The sequence below is a fragment of the Dipteris shenzhenensis genome, chromosome 10 (assembly GCF_047967505.1).
Source record: "Dipteris shenzhenensis isolate YYH24624 ecotype China chromosome 10, Dip_SZ_1.0, whole genome shotgun sequence".
Taxonomy (NCBI): Eukaryota; Viridiplantae; Streptophyta; class Polypodiopsida; order Gleicheniales; family Dipteridaceae; genus Dipteris; species Dipteris shenzhenensis.
In genome coordinates, this window is record NC_141605.1 from 17,251,065 (window position 1) to 17,271,947 (window position 20,883).

Consider the following 20,883-nt stretch of genomic DNA (forward strand, 5'->3'; position numbering starts at 1 on the left):
TATGAACAAGCATCCTTCCTTGACTACTTTTCCTACTAGCTGATATCCTCTGGATTTGTCTCTGATCATGCATTCATCTCCATCAAAGATGACTCGGTAGTTGTATTCCGTCATTTTCCCTTGACCTAGATTTAGTGTGTTATCTGTTGTGTAGATAACATTCTTTTTTCCTTCTAATGGCTTCATCTTTGTGAACCATTCCTGATGTTTTGTCATGTGAGATGATGCACCACTGTCGATGTACCAAGGATCCTGATTTGCTTGATTGGCATGATAACTGCATTCCCCTTTCGAACTGCAACAATTAATGCCAAGATACACTGCTAAAGTATTTTGCATATCCTCACTTGCAAGGAACATATTCTCAAGCTCATTGGCATAATGACTGTGACTTGAATGTCCACCGTGATGATTTTCTCTTCCATGGAAATTCCCTCGATTGCTGTTGGATTGACCGCCTTAGTTGTACTACTTCTTGTGGCAATCTCTTTCAAAGTGTCCAAGCTTATGACAATACTTGCACTGAATGTTGGACGCATTGGTAGATGCACTCCCTCATCCTTGGAATCTTCATCGGTTGGAATGATTTCCTCTTAGTTTTGCTGATGTTGATGCTACTGAGGATGATGTTGAAGTTGATTTTGCTGATGATGATCACTTCGCTAAAATGATCTACCTCTGCCTCTGCTTCTATCTAAAGTTGTGAATGCTTGATCATTGGAATGACCTTTGTGTGTGTGAATATGGCTTAAGTCCTGAGTTCTTCACCAAGTAAAACTGACTGTAGCTCTCCCAGTGTTGGAATTTATCGTTGAATGGCAATACTCTGGACTAGATTCTCGTATCCCTCTCCTAGTCCATTTAGGATGACTTGAACCCCTAGGGCACCAACTCAATATGTATTATGTTACGACCCCTCTCCAAAATCCAAGGTATGGAGGGACAAGGTCCATATAGAATATGCTTGGATTTTCTATAAAAATTGCAAATATTCAAGGGAAATTTATGAAAATCTCATGTCCCCCCTCCCACAAAATATAAGGTATACATATTTTTCATAATCTGTGAGGCCGAAGGGGGCGGGTCTTTTGGATGAGGGGGGTTAAAACAAAAAATATGCTAAAATATGAAAACCCATGTCGTTTCAAACTAATGTAACTTTTTTATGTGTTACTGAAATTTCAACACGTAAAGAGATATTTGAAGCTCTTTTAGTGTAGAACACAACCGTGCTAATTTGACTAATTTCTACTCATGGCATATTGTTAAATTCATCTCATATTCAAGATTTTGATAGGTTTTCTTACTAAAGGGAGTTGGTGCCCCAAGGTTGAACCATTTCTGTGAGATTCATGGTCTCTCATGTTGCTTGCGAGTTGATTGTTGTAATCCTTGATTTTGAGTACGTAAGCATGAACAGTTTCACTATGGTTGCAAAAACTCTGGTTGATTTGGTTTCTTAGTGTGAGAATCCTGGAAGTGTTCTTGGACTCGTAAAGAGCTATGAACATATCCCATGCTTCTTTTGATGTCTTGACTGTGGTGAGCTGTCTTGCATGACATCTTGCATAATTTGCTTCATCAGATGATATGCATATTTATCTTTCTTGTCCCATTCTGCCTGTGTTCAGGCAATGGCAGGATCTACTACAAGTGCGAACACTGGTGGTGTAGCTGTAGATCCTGCTGATGGTGCTGCGACAACAGTGGGAGTGGAGCTACTGCTGGTAGTTGGATCATCCAATGGTCTAGGTGTGACCGATCGACATACTCCCTTTTTTCTTGAAATACAAGAATGGTCTCCATTCGATTTTTCCATGTGCCATAGCTTAGCAGATGCCTCCAAATTGAGGTTGCTAGTGGTAGACATCGTGCAAGAAATGTACTCAAAGTGTCTGTGAAATCACTGTTTGAATCAACTGCAAAACATTGTCTATATCAAATGCAATCTGAACTATCGGTGAAGATAGAACTACAATATAAAATCTAATATGTTACAAGGCTTGTGGCAAATGATGCCAGGAATAGCCAAGAGGCTTTACAAGGCTTAAATGATGTGCACAATGCCAGAAAATAGCCAACTAGGCTTTACAATTATGGCATGTGTATAAAATCAAATCATATGCAATATGCCCTCTAATCAATCAATGAATGCCTCTAAACACTCTGAATTCTACTCACTTAACTGTGGAAAATCGGGTTTCAAGAAATGTGATGATGTGAAACCGCATGTGAGAGAAGGGACTAACTCCGAGTAGGAACTATTTAGGAATTTTTGGGCATGGCTTCGATTGGTTGCTTTGGAGTTCTCTCCACTATAGATGATCTAATGTACTCTGAACTAGATCTAGACCAACCGTTGAGCGATGAAAAAAGTAGCAAATAATTCATTTTCTTTGTTCGTTTTAGGTGATGGGTCAGATGCATCAATGTAGAGGCTGATGTGCATGCAAGAAGTGGATTTATCATCGAGGCTCAAAATTGGGTTATACTTGTGCCAAAATGTGTGTGTGATGTGACGAGTACATAGAGCACAAAAAATCGAGCGGTGATAGACATGAAGTGGATCAAGGCGACCTATGGTATTGGGGCTGGTGACCACAGGTGCAAGGTATTGATACTGACAAGTTTTTCATCACAGTGGATCCTCAATTCCTCCTTCCATTGCTCCACTACCTAGACCATGTCTGGATTTGCAATGCCAAGATGCGCAAACTTGTATTTATAGCGCTTCTCTTGCAACTGTGACTCGATAAACTTGGCAAGTGATGAGCGACAAACTTGGGAAAAATGTTACGACAAACTGACTTTCTTGGATGCAGCCACTTGCAATAACTTCTCGATCAATCATAAGAGTGACTTAAAGTACTCGAGCAAGGTGGAAGCTGTTGGGTGGGGTAACTCCTATATGCTCTATAAAATTGCCCGATGCTCGATCTTGTAGTTCGCCCATGGAGAGACCACCTTTGCATTTACTTGCTTATCAAATTCGTGAATAGCCTAGTTGTAAATAGATACTTCTGCTTGTAAATATTCCAAGAGAATGACACGGGTTGCTAACTCATACAACACCTAGGCCTATGGAGGGAGACTAGTACCAATGTCCATTGTCCTATAAGTAACCTAAAAATTCTCCTTCCTTGGGATAGCACACAAAATATCCATTGGTGTAAACAATGCTATAGGTAAAACTTCCAAGGAAGGGGACAAAGGCCCCAAAAAATGATAGGATGATGTAGGAGTACCTCCAGAAGAATGTCGACTGATGTTGAAGGTCCATCCTGAGTGGGGGATTGCCTGAGAGTGTTTGGCTCATCCAACATTAATAGAGTCCAAGCCATTGAAGCATCGAAGGTGTGCTGTGTATAATGGCTCAAAGGGTGCCAGTTGCTTGGGGCCAACAAGTTCTAGCCATCTTGGATGCAAAAATTTGTGCCATCTTTCTTAGTGTGGATGCTACCATAGATCATCATCTACAGTGCTTCAACCGATGGCGAATCTCAGCCCTTTGCTTAACTTGAACGAGCTATCCCAATTTCTACATTTCTTCAATATCATGAATCTCTTATCGATGATGACTCCATAGATTTCCTCAATCTGATAATCCTACATGATTTCCAAATCATCATGCTCATATGTTCACAAATCTTCTAGATACTCTCAAGAATCTCTAACTAAAATCACTCAGACCCTCACCAACTACAAGACTTCACAGACCTCTCAAGTCCACTAAAACCTGGCTCTGATACCGATGGTATATTATAGAATATGCAATGATGATGCAAATTAGGTTTGCCTATCTTTACATGCAATCAATCAAATTACTGACAAAACTCTTATAGTCCAAAGTAATGCATAAAATATAAAAAAGAAACTAGAAACATGTGACAGAGTAAAGACTCTAAATACCCTATGTATTCCTTGAATCAAAGATACAGATTGTGGCTCACCTCTACAAAGGATTGTTGCCGATTGCATTGACACTAAACTCATGACTTAGCTGAGGACAACACAAACTTAGCTGAGAACCATGAACCCTAGCAATAAATGTTATAAAACAAAAGAAAGTACAAATGTACAAGCATCCATAATTTGTAGGTCTAAAGCTCATCAAAACTAATTCTAAATCAATATGCATGTTATGCTGCTTGCTCACCATTCTCTAGCAGGGAAAGCTGGCCCTCCCCCACTTTCCCTACGTATTGGGCCAACTTATTCATAGCGATCGAGATGTTGGGTATTATTGAGCCGACAAGGATGCGATAAGAACTATAGATCATTTGAGAAGAAAGTTTGACATTTGAGATGAATGGGGCTCAGGGCACTATTATAGTCGGTCATATTGTATTTGGTCAACATGGACATAATGTTCTTGGTGGAGGTAAGTTTTGCCAAATGCTTAATTCTCATGGACATGAATGCACAAACAATAGTCAAGGGGACCGAATTTGGCCATGGAGGACTCTTACTAAAGATCTTGTTTCAACAAGTCACGAGACGTTGGAGGTCAACATATGATAATCAAGTCATGGACGTGTAGGGCAACTACCAAGAATAGATTAGATGAAGTATAGAATTAGAGACTGGGCTCACTATAGTAGTAGTGTTGGAGACCCCAATTCAAAAAATATAAATCAATCTTAAGGTACCAATACCTTGAGTCTTGCTTGAGGTCAAAGAGGTTTTTGTTCAGCTTTCACATAGTTCCACCTGCATGTGGAAGACCAGTAGATGTTGAAGATAAATGTCTTCATCAAGATCCCCATGCTCTTAGGAAGGTGGTTTGTACATCAAGTTAATGAATATGCATTTTGTCGAGAGAGCCCCAAGCAAGAAGCAAAAAAATAGAAGTGATGCATACAACTCGAGTGCCCACTGGGCAAAAGAGTCCCTGTAGTTTATGCCTTCATGTTTTGTGAAGCCATGAGCAACAAGGTGGGCTTTATACCCTAAGATTTTGCCATCTGGTAGAAACTTGAGCTTGAGTACCCATTTGCAGATGATTGTGGTGCAACCAAGGGCAAAGGGACAACATCCCATGTTTGATTCTTTTGAATGGAGAGCAACTTAGCTCCCATGGTTGCCTCCCAATTGGGCCAATCATGTGAAGCACAAGCTTCTGTGAGGGTGGAGAGCTCTATAGACATGTGCGCATGGATGATGAAGGTAGAATCATCAAAGCAAGAAGGTGGATGGCAAACACAAGTGGAATAATGGAGTTCAAGGGAAGGAGACGTGGGGTGGGATGGAGCAATATAGTGGACAATTGGTCAAGGCAAGGCTTAGAGACTATGTCAAAGAGGATAGTTGAGGTGCTGTATTTGCAAAGTGGCAAGTCAAAGTTGGGTGTAGAGGGGGGTAGAAAGAGATGACAGGGGCCTTGCTTAGGTGTTGATGGGGGTCTGTGTTGGTATATGGGGCAGTATGACATAAGACAAGATCTTTGGAGGCATTGGTGCTTGAAAGGGGTATAGATGACAGGGATGGAGGTGTGAGGATCACAGCAGCAAAGCAGTGTGGCTAAAGAGAGGGCAGGTGTCCTAAGGCTGTGGTGGCAGGGAAATAGGAAGATGGACAGATAGGGCATCTATCAACCCAATGGGTGCTATAGGGACATGGTTTAGGAGGTACACTACCGTCAAATGTAGTTTCAACCCAAAGAAAAAGCCAAAACCGATTCATGATGCAACATGCACTGAGCCATTTCAAGAATGATTTGGTTTTACATTCAAAAATACCATTTTGTGCTGGCGTTTGAGCAACTATGAACTCTCTATGGATTCTGGTGCCAGTGTCAAACCATATAAATTGGTGACTGTAGTACTCTTCACCATGATCAAATCAGAGACATTGATGCACCTTCTGGTTTGATTCTTCAGATATGCTTTTGATTTGATGAATCTGTCAAGAACATCTTTGTGCATGATGAAAACAATAAAATGTGAAGCAAGAATGGTCATCTATGAAGGTGACAAAATAACTTGAGCCTCCAAGGGAAAGTGTTGGAAAGGGTCCATGCACATCCCTATATAAAAGGTTGAGTATACCTACTACTTGATTTCCACCATGTCATTGGAAAGGTTCTTGATGATCCTTCCAGTACACAGGTCCCCCACATAGTGCTAACTCGATGCCCTTGTCATAATCAAAAACTTTTGCCAACCAATCAATCAAGTTTGGAGGTACTCAGATGGCTATAAAAATGGTTCCACATCTCATTGTGGCAAGCTTTGGGACTTGTTGCTGCAAGGGCTTGTGTTGCAGTCAGTGGTGGCATTTATCTTGTATAATCCACCGCTTCAGTGCTGGTGGAAAAAACAAAGTGATAATGCATGAGGAAGCAATGCCCTCCTTGGAATAGAACTTCTAGGCCACGAATGTCAAGGACTTTGATGGACATTAAATTCTTAACCAAATGGGGAACGTGGCAAACATAATAAATCATGGTTTGTTCTCCTATGGTAAGCAAGATATGAATCATGCCCTCCTCAATGACTTTTATGGAGCCATTGTCAGGAATCATGAGATTTTGCTCCCAATGGAGGTCAAGGTATGAAGAAAATGCATGGAAGTCAAAACACACATGGCCATTGGCACCTTAGTCTAGGTGCAAGTGCTAATTGAGCAAGCTTGAATATTTTTTCATCCCATTGGGATGCGACAGAAAACTTAAGTGTTATGGGTGCTTCCTCTTTAAAGTGGGGATATCAGTGCTTTGGGAATGTCAGAGCCACTTTTGGCTTGAACAAGATCTACATGCACCTTCTTCCTCATTTTTACGTCTTCCACCCTTGGGGAAGTCTCGTGCGAGATGTCTTACATCATCAGTATAATAATAAATTCCCTCTAAACTTGGTGGCCCATCTCAACAACTGGTGCATTTGGTGTTGTGTGGATGGTCCCCGGATCCTTGCTTGGGCTGTCTAGACTTCCTAGACAAATAGGGTTTCTTGAAACCGATGTTTTGATCAATGAGATGAGAGCCATTAAGATGAGTCATGCGTTTCCATATGGGCCTCTTCTAGAAGAAGGTGATTAGTACTTTGGAAACCATGAGAGTTTCCCCATGTTTATCGATGGTCATGATCATTGGATCATATGACTTCCGAGGATGGTGAACATGAGTTGATTCATAGGGACGAGTGCTTCTTTAGCCTCCATTTGTCGAGCCAAGTGCTTGATTTTCTCAAGATGTGGGGCAAGGGGGTCACTCTTCTTTAGTTTGACAGAGTTGAGGACACACTAGAGAGTGAGGATGCTATCAACATTGCACTCCTTATAAGTCTCACGAAGCATTTCCCATGCTTGATGCATGTTGTGTTGCATTCTTGGACTTGGCTTATCAAGATGTCTCTAAGTGTCAAGTAGAGTATTAATCCATCTCGATGCTCCCTTTCTCAAAACGTTGCTGTATCCAAGATACATTAGGTGGTGATTTGTAGGGCTGTGGCTAATTGATGAGCTGAGTAGTGTCCAGGATGTTGGAGCCACTACAGGCTTCGTGACTTGAGATTGGAATGGTCCAACCACTACCGATGTCTACAAGGATGGGCCGTTGTGATCTTGTTCCTCCCTGGTGACAATTTTCCAAAGCTCTTTCTCCTCAAGTATTATATGGATTTTTCCTTTTCATAATCTATAGTTGGGACCTTCCAAACGTTCAAGGACATGGGAGTTGAGAAGAGCAAAGGGGTTGGTGGCTCTTTCCCACGGCTTCTGCAGGAAGAGCAGGGTATTCTTAGTATGCAAGGTTCTGAGGCTTTTTGTTACCTGCAAATGTATCGGTGTCATTGTTTGTAGTATAAGTGTAGCTTAGGACCTTGGGTCATATTCCAGTGAGAGACGTAGGACTTAAGTGTGGTAAGCAAACATAGTGCAAGCATGTGTGAAAGGAACGTGCATCATCATGATTGGGGTAATGAAGGCTTTCGCCTTCATTGGGGGTCAGAAGTTGACCCTCCTTGGCCTACTTGATCATCGTCCTCCTCTAGGTCCCTTCTCGATCTCTTAGCACGATGCTCGTTAGGAGGTGGCTGAATTGGCTTCTCAATACGCTTGAGAGTGAAGAGGCAATCTTCACACTACAAAATTTATTGATGAACTCCACATTTCTTGGCTTGCAGATGCACCAATACAGTAGCCCTTTCATCTAATGCTTGAGTAGCTTCAAGATATCACATGCACTGCTGCCTCCCTCGGTTCCTGTCCTTGAGAGTATTGATCCGCTGCTTAGTCTTAGCGAGAGCACCTTATTGTCCTCATCCTACTAAAGCTATATGGCAATGTGCTCTACCTTAAGTTGTTCATCAATGCTTGGAACTTGACCCACAATGCACCGTAGTCCATTGAGAGGTGAGTATGACTGGCCTGCTACACCTAATTGCTTGCAACATATTCTCATTGCGCAATCTTGATGAATTTTGGAGGCACCTAGTAGCACGACACATGGTACATAGTACTTATAGCATTGCATACTAGTCCATGGACAAGGAGGAGTCATCACCAAAGAAAATTTCATTGGCTCCCTAGCACCCTGAAGAATCTGGTGGGGAGAAGCTAACCTATGTGGACATGATTCTTCTGCCCATCTGAGGGTGGTCCCCCAATTGAAGAGGCTGAGTGAATGGGGACTCCAAGCCCACATCCAAGAAATCAGTAGCATGGATCAAGCCATTAAAAACTAATGGGGGTGAATACATATGAGGTACCTCGGTAACAATGACAAACTCAATGAAAATGACAGTAGTGGCAATACCATTGGCTACATTAGATGTGTTGGTCTCTAAGTAAACCACCATATCCACATCGAACCTAGGAAAAGGATGCAAGGGCTCAGTAGTAGTAGCGAGAGGCATAGAAGTGGCAACCGACAGAAGCCAAAATTGGCTCAAGTTTAGGAACTCGTTTAGAAGTAGGGATGGACTCAACAACAAAAATGGGTATCGAAGTTGTAGTAGTAGTGGTAACAAATATCAACAAAGAGACTTCAATAGTGATAGCAACAGAAATTGAAGTAGAGAGAATAGGGGTGGAGGCAGCAACTATCATGGAAGCAAACAAAGACACGGACGAGAAACTTGGGTTGTGGTAATGACCGAGACCTATGTGATTCCACCACAACCATAAGCAAAGAGGCTCCTGAGTAGGATCAATGGAATGTGGTGATTGGAAAGATGGACAAACTCATCGCAAAGTAAAGGGAGTGAGAGCGGAAGCAGCATGGACTATGTGAGAAGTGGAAATAATGGGGTTGGACTGAGAAAATTCATGCTATGAGGAGTCAGAGGAAGTCGTATATGCCATTGCATCGAGGATACGGGAGGAGCAAGAACCAAGACGATGAAGTGGAGAGTAGAAAGTAATGCAATAGAGAAAGTAGTATGGCAACTATGAGAAGCAATTCATGGTCTTGATGTGTTTTAGCTTGCATGTTACAATGATTTCCTTAGATTCCCAGGCTATGATTAAGTGACAGATAATGGCAGTTTTGGACTCTATAAAACCCACATTGATCCCATGATTCACCACAATATGGTCATTAATTACCCCACTACACTGATGTGTCCATTGAGTAGGTTGTATGTTGGACCCGAGAGCAGCCACCAAACGCACTTGCACTTGGTAAGGCTTGACTCTACTCCGATTGATTTACTTAGGAATCACCTATCCTTGGAGATCCACAAGTTGTACTATTGTTGGAATATATGTGATCAAGGGCTTGCTAGTGCATGTGTGCATCCACTAGTAGTCATATGGTTGTGTGTGTGCGTAGAAGAGGCACACTTAGTGCCATAGACCATGACACAGGTGATGATGTAATGCAAAGGCCACCACATGGGGTGGTGCCTATGATTATGGAGTTCCTATGATTTAGGAGCTACCTCCATTGATGTAGGAGAGGTGCCATTGATTTAGGACACCCTCTCTCCACTTCTATAAAAGAGGGACTTCCCTCTCACAATGAATAGAACACCCATTGCTACATCTTTTTTGTCTCACTCCTCTTGCCACAATGCATTTATTCTCCCCCACATTCCAACATTTGGTATCAGAGCCATGATCCTCCGTGAGCTTTTAGACTCCTAGGCTGCCACCTCATCATCTTCTTCAACCTTCTTCCATATCTCTCCCATTTTTCCCAATTCTACATGAATCTTGCAGCATCAATTTCTCTAGATCCAACCGTTAACTTACAAAATGCTTCTGGCTCTAGCATTCCCACTTTAGGCGCACCCCTTCACCATTGGGATTGACGGAATTTTACTATGAGCAGCCATGCCGCTTCATTCTTGCTCGCCAATCTAGCTCAAAATTTCGCCTGTTGGGAGACAATTTTGCAAAACCCTCTTAGTCATAGTTGGATGACACTATGAGCTTGCTGTTGATGAAATTTGAGCACCAATGCTTGCTGGAAAAAGGAGAAAACGTCAAAAAACTAGTCGAAATAAGCGCATCTCTCCACGGTGACACAACACGAAATTTTGCCATTCCTCTCTGTTGGAAGTAGCCGTCAATAAGAACTTCCATTTGCCTTTAAAAGCCCTCTCAAAGCTTTTATCTTCAGCTTCAATTGAATCCTCCAACTTCATACTATTCTATTTGGGGGTAACAGTGATATATGCATCTAATATGAACCATTGAATATGGTTAAGTGCTAGAAAGTTTCATTATTATCTCAGCTATCTTTGGTCTTTTGGATGTTTGACCATTGGAAGTGATATAAGCCATTTTTCAGTCTTATCTTTGGAGCACTGTCGTCGTGCAGTAGTTTGACAGTTTTGGTAAATGCTCGTGATGCATTTATGATATATTTTGAATTGAATATGTTTGAATGCTATTTTGTGAAGGAATAGACAATTCCTTGTAAGTGGTAATACCTTCCTAATGGCTAACATGAGTAAGATAGATGGTCATTCTTTCCATACTTTTGGCAGACCAAATTTATTCTCATGAAAAAGGTCTATGGAATATTGCTTGTGGAAAGAAGAAGAAACCTTCAACAAGAAAAGGTGAAATAGCATGGACAGTAAAATATGAAAAGGCCCTTGCTATCATAGCATTGGGGCTTAGTGACTCATACATTCATCACATAGATGGGTGTGAGACTTCACATGAAGCTTGGGTATAACTTGGAAAGGTATTTGGTGCACAAGTTTTACTCAAAAGTCTTCTAGATGAAGAGTATAGCAACACTTTTACATCCAACTTGGTGGATATTGAAGCTTCTCTTTTGGAAGAGGAGAGAAATGACTCCTACTACAACTCCAAGGAAAGTGAAGCATATCTTGTGAAGAAGGGCTACATCAACAATAAAGCAAATCTGGCTAAAGGAAGAACTCCATCAGCAAATGAAGAATCAAATTTTGTGGTAGATGCAGATTGGGCTTTCTGAAGTCTAATATTTTGAACTTTGGTCATCACTTGGTCATGTAGTCAATTTCGAGGTTCTCTGCCTGGATTAGTACTTCAAAAATAATGTTATGGTTCTGCTTTAGTCCATATAGTCTTTGTAAATCACCTTTAGTCACCATATGATGTAGACCATGTGATATGTCTTTGCTCCCATGGTACCTCTTACAGACATGAGAAACTAGGTCCACACAAAAGCCTATGATTAATCCTTGTACATGCAAGAGAGATAACCATTTATGGGGGTCTATCCCATTTTTGTAAACCTTGACCCTTGGGCACCTTTGCTAGCATGAGATCCTAGCCATAGATTTATTCTTAACCACCATGAGATGGCATGAGAAACTATGTGACTAGATGTATCCTTGACATAGCAAGAGGCGAACCCTTGAGGGGGGGTATGTTGGGATATATGTGATCAAGGGCTTGCTAGGTGCATGTGTGCATCCACTAGCAGTCATATGGTTGTGTGTGTGTGTAGAAGAGGCACATTTAGTGCCATAAACCATGACACAGGTGATGATGTAATGCAAAGGCCCCCACATGGGGTGGTGCCTATGGTTGTGTAGTTCCTATGATTTAGGAGATACCTCCACTGATGTAGGAGAGGTGCCATTGATTTAGGACACCCTCTCTCCATTTCTATAAAAGAGGGACTTCCCTCTCACAATGAATAGAACACCCATTGCTACATCTTTTGTGTTCTCACTCCTCTTGCCATAGTGCATCTATTCTCCCCCACGTTCCAACAAATGTCCCATTGTCATATACATTAACTAGTTGAGCTTGGCATTGTAAAGAAGTTCCAACATTTCTTTCTTAATGTGTTTGGGCACAATGTGCTAGTCATGCCAAGCTTTACGTTGATGATGAATTATCTGTTATGACTAGAGTGTTGGGGATGTAATTCATCACTGCCAACTAGTGCAAGCTCAGTGCAAGCATCTCTCAATAACTTCTGGTTCACAAATGTGATGCTCAGCAACAACCCAAAGGCTTGGTATCAGGAACTTTGGAGGAACCACTGCTTCCAATCCAAAAGCCATTCTGAAAGGGGTTAAATTTATTGTGACTTTGCACACAGTGTGGTAAGCCCATAAGGATGCATGGAGCTTGGTGTCCCAATCCCACCGATAGGTACTCCTTGTTTTATTAATAATGAGCTTGATGAGCTTATTAGAAGACTAATTTTGACCACTGCAATGCAGGTAATACAGTGTAATACCAAGGATTCTTTAGTCAAGGATTCAAATACAAGTTAGTATCTTGGTCACTAACAAACTTGATTGGGCATCCAAATCTGCATATGATATTCTCAAAGAGTAACTTGACCATGCTATGGGCCAAATTCTCTCTCGTTGTTTTGGCCTCAACCCACTTGGTTGCATAGTCTATGGTTGCCAAGACATATTTATTATGTGTATATTGGGTGGTCTTGAACGGCGGACCCATAAAATCTAAGCCCCATCTCTAGAAGGCTTTGCAAGGTTGACTTGGACAGAGAGATATATCATCTTTTGGAAGCATTTGGCCTATCGCTAGCATACATCACATTTGGCACATCAAGCATAAGAGTCTTTAAACAAGGTTTCCCAACACAGCCCAGCTTGAAGTACTTTCCAAGCTGTGAAATCTCCGCCAAAATGTCCACCAGTGGGTTCGAATTGGGCCTCGATAAGAACTACTTCTCGTTGATGTGGCAAAACCCATCGCATAAATATGCCATCAGCTCCTTATCGATACAAATACCACCAATCAAGGTGTAATGCCATGCTTGCAAAGCTAACTGTCCATGCCTATCCTTGGTCATATGCTCCGAAAAGGTTCCCTTAGCAAGATATTGCATCAACTCATCATATTCAATATCTACACAGCTAATAGGCAAGCAAACAAGTCTGCATTTGGTAACTCAGTTGAAATACTTTAAATTTCCTTCAGAGCAAGTAACGTGCATCTGCGCTCAACTTCACATTCTGCTCCAAAGGAATTGAAATAGGATTACAGCCTATCATCCCATATGTATTCATCTTTATCTCCAATACAGCATAGTATACAAATAATAATTACATTTGTTTCTTTTATATTTTCATTGTTTGCTTCTTTTCAACTTTATTGTCCAGTTCATTAGATTAAATACATTAGGTTTGAGTCATTGAAACACATTTTAACACATGTGAAATAGTTACATTTATTTTGATGCATGTGAGTAAGCATCTTTGTGTCCTTGTGAGCATTTTTGGATGTTTTTCTCTCTTTCTAAAATGCCTCGTTTCTTGCACTTTACATTTTGTTTCTCCTTTTTTTACATGTATCCAATATGCATGTACTAGTCCAAACTTTGGTTTGGCTTAACCTAATCAACAATTTGATAATGACATTGCCAAAGAAAGTAAGGCCATTATCCTTGGCCCACCATCACACTTGTAATGCAAGCATTTACCACATGTGTAATAAGAGAGCATTCCTACTTATACTCACAGGCAATGTCAAGCATCCTTTGGTAAGCTAGACTATGCACCTAAGGCCTTCTCTTTTGTAGTCTGACACCTCCCAAACTTCCCTTCCTCTAGGATCTCATATATATGGTATTTTCCTTCTTGCATTCAAGAGCCCTTGAATGCCCATGGAGCAAGGCTAGTTCAGTGGTCTTCTTCAAGGCAATAATGGTGCCAACCTGAAGCACCTAGCAATGGGAAATTTGTCGGGTTGGAGCATGTGCATATCGTGGGAGTCCTCTCTAAGATGAAGTCATGATCAGTGTTCGCCAGATTCCTGATCAAAACAGCAAATTTGAGATTCCAACCACAGGAATGGACCAACCAAGTCGAAATGTTAACCAGCTAGCTAGATGCTAAGCTGCATGATAGCATGCTTGTGTTATTCTTTTCATGTCATTCTATAAAAGAAGCACATTCCCCATGGCAAAAGCGAAATGTGTTGCTTGGCCAACCTGCGTTGACGTCTGATCAGCTTGCCTTTGGCCGTCACCATGAATGTGGACGAAGAGATCGAGCGCCTCAAAGAAGAGATCAAGCGCCTGGGCGTTTCCCAGGCCGATGGAACATACTCTGTGAGCATCTCGTAACGTTTTCACCTCAAGAGAATTGGGCAATGTCGTGCATTTTGCAATGCTTTGCACAGTTTCTGTAGGCGCGGTCGAATAGCTTCCCCACGCGCACGTTGTGTGCCTGTGTGTGTGAAACAAAAAGAGAAGAGAGAGAGAGAGAGAGAAGGGTGTAGTTGGGTCGGCCTTCGTTTTGCTGTCAAATCATATTTCAGGGTCTTCTTACGTTTCAGCGCCCCGTCCTTGTTTGATTGCATTTGGTAAGAGTCTAACCATCTTGAAAGGACTGGTAGTGGATGTGATAGAGACTATCTTAGTCCACAACCAGGTAGCAGCGCTCCGTGCCCCCCCCGTGCCCTCCTTGTTTCATTGCATTTGGTAAGAGGTCTAAGCTTCTTTGAAAGGACTGTCAGTGGATGTGATAGAGACTGGATGAGAAAACCTTGACAAATATGACTTCCAGTCGGGGCATCCAAAGAACGTTTGAAGTGATGTACCGCTTATAACAGAGCTCCTTTATAGCAGAGTTCATGGATTTTGCAGTTGGATGATTTGGTTTATAGTGATGTTTGGGTCTGATAGATAGACATGCAAATGCCTTCAACAAGAACAGACGTAGGCAGAAATAGGAATTAGAAATAAGGAAGTAGCAGCGGGGGCAGAGAGAAAGTCAAGGGTTGGACATCAAAGAGAGGAGAATGAGGGGTTCCATGAAAACAGATTCCTTAATTTTACCTGGCTTTTTTATTAAACTCTTCTAATCTGACCTCTCTGTGTAAGTTTTGGCCAACACTGTTGCACACGATCCCTACAAAAGAGGCATTTGTTTCCCTTCTTCCGTTCTCTCTTTTCCTCTCTCTTTGTTCTTTCGCTCATTTTATTAAAAGAATTGTAAGATTGGAGAACTTTAATGCATGGCAAGCAGTCTGTGAACCTGTGAATGGAAACACTAGATACTCCCGAACCTACATTTCTTAGAATGGCTCTGCTATCAGATTTGTTTCTTTAGTGATAATTGAAATAATTAACAATGATTATTGACCCTTTTAAGCATCTGTGCTTCACTACATCACTACTTAGAATGACTGCACTAAAGCCAACCATCTCTTAGAATGACTGCACTACTTTTGTTTTGCCATAGGTTGGGCTGCGGAAGATAAAATTTGAGTGTTCTATGATCTCTGGTAGTAGTAGTGATGCCACTTTTTTAAGGCATGTAGGATGACCAACATTCCCTGATCATAAACATGGTTGAGCTCTTTGGCATCTAGTTTCCTGAACGCGTGCATACACTCACAAAGACACACGGACATGTACATGTATATAGATATGTATATGAACACACACACACACTTTTTTTTGGGGGGTGAAATCCATTTGTCATATATTACAATGGACAGTCCCAAAGGAAGGGACAGCCAGCTACAAACATCAGAAGATGTCATTATATGACAAGAAGGCAGGATAATCTATACCAGAGTGTGCAGACAATTATGAAATGATTGTTGTAGAGAGGCTCAGAAGAAGTGATATTTAGCCAAAGGGGGATCACCAAAGACCCAATGATTGCGGTCCTTCCATAAAGTCCAAAGTGCCCATTTGCCAAAGGAAGCACCTGGGAAACGAGCCTGAAGTCGTTGCTGTACAAGAAGCAAGAAATCATGTGACTCTGGGCAATGCCAAAACAGATGAGGACTCCCGAATAGATAGACATGTCAACAAGTGGCAGGAGCAATACGACATGAGCTAAAATCTGTCCAAAGAAGAACCCCAAGCAAAACCCACCATAAGAAGAATTTTTGCCGAAGGGGAGGTTTGGAATCCCGAATGTGCTGCAATCTTTTTTGCCACCATCGAGAGGTGCATCTCATGAACCAGATGCGATTGGCATGAAGCGAAACCCAAGGGGGAGGCAGCAAGACCTTGTACAAAGGTGCAACCGTGATATCATCTAACAGTACTGCCAGCCTTGAAGAACCCAGTCCTTGAGGCGGTCAACAATCTCAAGACACCTTGAGGTGGTCCACAATCTCAAGACGAGGTATTGGCTGAAAGTCATGGAGCATCTGTGATAATAAAAACCATAGAGGCCTGTAATGCTGCCCCAAATCCTGCCTGACAGCTGTAGGAAAAGAAATCATGATACCAGTAGCATCTCGGACATCATTCACAAAGCATATGCCTTTCGACCAAAGCAAATTAGGGTGAGGTTCTTGTAAAGCCAGCGGGGTGGAGAACACCTTTGATCAATGAAGGCTCTCAGCATGCAACGAAATTCCTGCAAGAGTATTCCGTCCATTGCACTTAAGGTGGGAAAGTATATACTTCCGATCAGAAAGCATGTAGTGACAAAAGGGCATCCCTTGACTCTGCCTTCAATGTGCCCTAAAATAAAGTCCCATTGGGTGGGCTGTCATGACCAAAGGCAGCAGTATACTATTATTAAACCAGGTGTGGCGTAATGTAAATCCATGGCTGGTCACCCTGCATGAATTATAAATCATTTTCCCCTTTTGAGCTAGAATATGCAAGTCAATATTATTCAGAGTCCCACGCATTTTAAGCGAGCAAAGATGATCCACTGAAAGCAGCCGCAGGGGCTTTCCGGCGGTAACGAGACTACCAGAAAAGCTCCATAATATGAGACATAAAGCAAGAGATATCCTGCTTTGCAAACATCGTCAAAGGCAAGTAAAACTGGATATAAGCAATCAAAATGGATTGCACAATACGATAGTGGACATGTAGAGGCCGAGTGATCAGCTTCCAATTTTCCGATTTTCAGACCCAATCCATTGGCAGTGACTTTCCATCCCAAAGGGTACCCAAGGTAACACACATGCTGTGGGGGTAAGACTATTTCCCCTGGCCATAAGATATGATGCCAAGCTTTCTCGTGAAGTGGAAGAAGCTTAGATTTTTGAAAATTTATTTTCAGACCAGCAGCCTGACCAAATAACAATAAAGCATGCATAAGGCATGAGAGATCCCTTTCTGTATTCTTGGGAAAGAAAAAAGAGTCATCAGCATATGCTTGGGCTATCAATGGCTTGGTGCCATGTATCTCCAAACCATGCAATGTGCCTTAGCTACGAGTTGATCACATGTATACACACACACACACACACACACACACACATATGTGCTGGAACTTGATATTCTTAAATTTTAGAAAACTGCATGCAGAGATATGAAACATTCATTGGCCCAACAGATCTCTCTCAACCAACGCTTATAAAAAGGAGTTAGCTTCTTCTTAGTAAGGAGACAGATCTAGCCTTTAACTAAACTAGTGCACACATGTTTCTCAAAATGGGTTAAGATCTATATTTTTTGGCAAACACGTATCTTGTAATGTGGTGCTTGCTTTGCTCAACAAGCATATTATGCATATTGTTGTTTGTTCTTAAAACAAGTCTTTTACTTCCTATAATTGTTCTGTTTACGGAGAATATCATGCATAGTTTCTGCAGGACATCACATTCCAGGTTTGCAACTTTTGTTGGCCATCTTACTACTTGGTCACTCAAGGGTCAAGAGAAGTAAAATCAAACAAGTTCATATGAAAAAAAACATGAGAGCATATTGGGAGGGAGCTGATGCATTCAGAGTGCAACCTTAAGCATCTGCACAATCTATCTTCTTGATTGATACTCTGCCCAGTGAAGGCCGATAAGTTCTGCAGACAACTGATTCTTCTTTTTATGTTCCCAATGTTGTTTTCCTACTGCAGCAACATCCTCACAGGGGAGGCATCTCTATGATCTGATTATCCTACTCCTGGTCATCTTTATGTTCTTAGTACTGTTTGGGTCTAGTATCAGCCATAACCAACTTTGTACTTTTTAGTACTGGATGCATCACTACTATCCAAAGTCGGTGATAAGATTTGCAGCAGTATGTTTGGTTGGGCAATGCACTGGACGTCTTGTATAGGTGTTAAAGGAAGCACTTGTGATGGTTACTGAGGTAGATTGTGTGTCAGATCATTCTCTCTTTCAAGACTCATTATTATTTAAGCCAGGAAACCATCATATTTGTTGCATTGGATCAGTATCTAACTTGTTTAGGAAGACAGAATTCTGTTGCTGGAAATTGATGTCTCGAGAGTTGGAATCGTTTATTTTGCGAAGTTGTCTACATAACCATAGAAGCAGCCAGGTAAATTTGAACTTCTTCCAGTTCGTGACTGGAATACCATGGTTTGCATATAAATATATTGTGGTCTGTGTTTTAACATAACCATGAAGCAGCCAGGTAAATTTGAACTTCCTCCAGTTCGTGACTGGAATACCATGGTTTGTATATAAATATATTGTGGTCCGTGCTTTAACATTGGGAAAATGAACTTATTAGAAAAAGATTTTAGTCATGAAATAGAACATTTTAGATGCAGAAACAGAGACACACCTGAACATTGGTCTTTGTAGAGTGCTAAGAAGTGAGATGCTTTTGTTGCCTGGAATCTCGAATTGTTAACATCTTTTGTGCTCTCTTCATAGGTGAAGTTTGGTGTGCTTTTCAATGATGAGAAGTGTGCAAATCTGTTTGAGGCCCTTGTGGGTACTCTAAGGGCAGCCAAAAAAAGGAAGATCGTGAAGTTTGATGGTGAGCTGCTCCTGCAAGGGGTTCATGACAATGTGGATATATTTCTATTGAAAGCATAAGGCTCAATCATTCTTCTACAGAGTTCTGGTTTCACGGAAGCTGTTGGACTTGTTGGATGGGCTGCTGGAATAACAAACACCAACATGGATTCAAGGCCATTGTACATGCATATGTGTGTACAGACAGTTCTGCACGCAATGATACATAGACCTATATACTTTTTCAGAGCTAGCTCAGATGGCATTATGCCATAAAAATTATAAGAAATGTGTTTTGCAAGAATCTGGAGCATGCAGTCATGTTATCCACCATGAGTTTCATCAAAATACTAAAAGCTTCTTTTTTAGGCAATAAAAACAAGTCAAAGGATATGGTTCAAAATTGTCATCTAGGAGAGGAAAATGAAACTACGTGGTGGGTGCAATCTGTCTTTCATTCATGATCATAATTATTTGGTGCCTGCAAGGGACAGACACTCACATGCTTGTTGCTTTTAAAAAGTCACTAAAAAGAATCCCCCTAGTAAATCTTGAATTCTATTACAGTAGTTTTTCAACTCTTAGTGTGTGTGAGAACTGCGGGGGGGGCAAAGGTAGTTGGCATGCTTTTTGTAAATGAACCATACATCTTTTAAGCAATGATGTATATGGTTCGTATGCAATCAAAGCATACCTGTTTCAAGCCTTCAATGGCAATAGATGTTGGAGTACATTGTGGTTTTACATGTGATTGACTATACATCTTTCAAGCACATTGTTCAATTAGATTATGTTATGTTTTGTCATACTTATTTAACACGATTAAATCTTCAAGTATCTTGTGTAAGGCTTGAAGTTTTGGGGGGGGGGGGGGTTTGGGAGGGGGGGTTTATTTTGTAGTTTTTTCATGCTTCATGTATGATCAATTCTACTTTTCCCAAGTACATAGTATATGACAAGAAGTCTTGAATTGTATTTTATTCTTGCTACTCGGGGGGTTATTTTGTAGTTTTTTCATGCTTCATGTATGATCAATTCATACTTTTTCTAGGCACATACTATATGGTATGAAGTCTTGAATTGTATTTTATTCTTGCTACTCTATGTCTGGTTAAAACATACAAATTGTAAGCATGTATCATATGGCAAAAAAATTTAAGATTGTGTTAATCAAATCATACGTCTTTCAAGCATATTATATACAATGGGACGTGTTGGATTATTTTGTGGAATTCTCATGATTCATGTGTCACGACCAAATTCTATACATCGTTAAGGATGTTCCATAAAAGGAGAAGCCTTGGATTGTGTTTTGGGTTTCTCACGTCATGTGATTGAATATATATTGATTCATCAAATTGAGGCACACATTTTTGAATCACATCTTCAATAATCCCCACTCCTTGTTATATTCATCCCTTGAAATGCTACCTACCTCGCAATCTACCTCTTTCACATTACTCATCCTTCCATGAGGGCATCCCCACAAGATGGTAAAAGGACATACCCATATTCCACTTAAAGCTTTTGACAAAGCCAATTGGATCCACTAGCATCGATTTTGAAACATCGCCATGCGATATTTTGAAGTGCTCTCAAAAGAAGGTTGCCAAGGATTTGTGGAAGTGTATACTAATTACGTGTACATGTGTGTGCATAAAGAATACAAAGAAAGCTCAATATCTTCAATCCATTGTACACCTCTATAAATTATTGCAAATACTTCAAGCTCAGGATGTAATATTTGAACTGGCAATCTCTAGGTCCTAAGAAATATGTAGAGTTGAGCCTCCTTTTGCTTGGAGGCCTCTATTGCCCCGATTT

At 41.1% G+C, this 20,883-nt stretch overlaps 1 protein-coding gene across 1 annotated transcript; it reads left to right on the forward strand.

The window, feature by feature from the left end:
* Positions 1-14,218: 14,218 nt before the first annotated feature.
* On the forward strand, positions 14,219-19,593 carry LOC147897489 (costars family protein). Its single transcript, XM_087380573.1, has 2 exons — positions 14,219-14,479; positions 18,976-19,593. Exons 1-2 carry the CDS (start codon positions 14,399-14,401, stop codon positions 19,138-19,140), a joined length of 246 nt encoding a protein of 81 aa, XP_087236699.1. The 5' UTR covers positions 14,219-14,398; the 3' UTR covers positions 19,141-19,593.
* Positions 19,594-20,883: the final 1,290 nt, after the last annotated feature.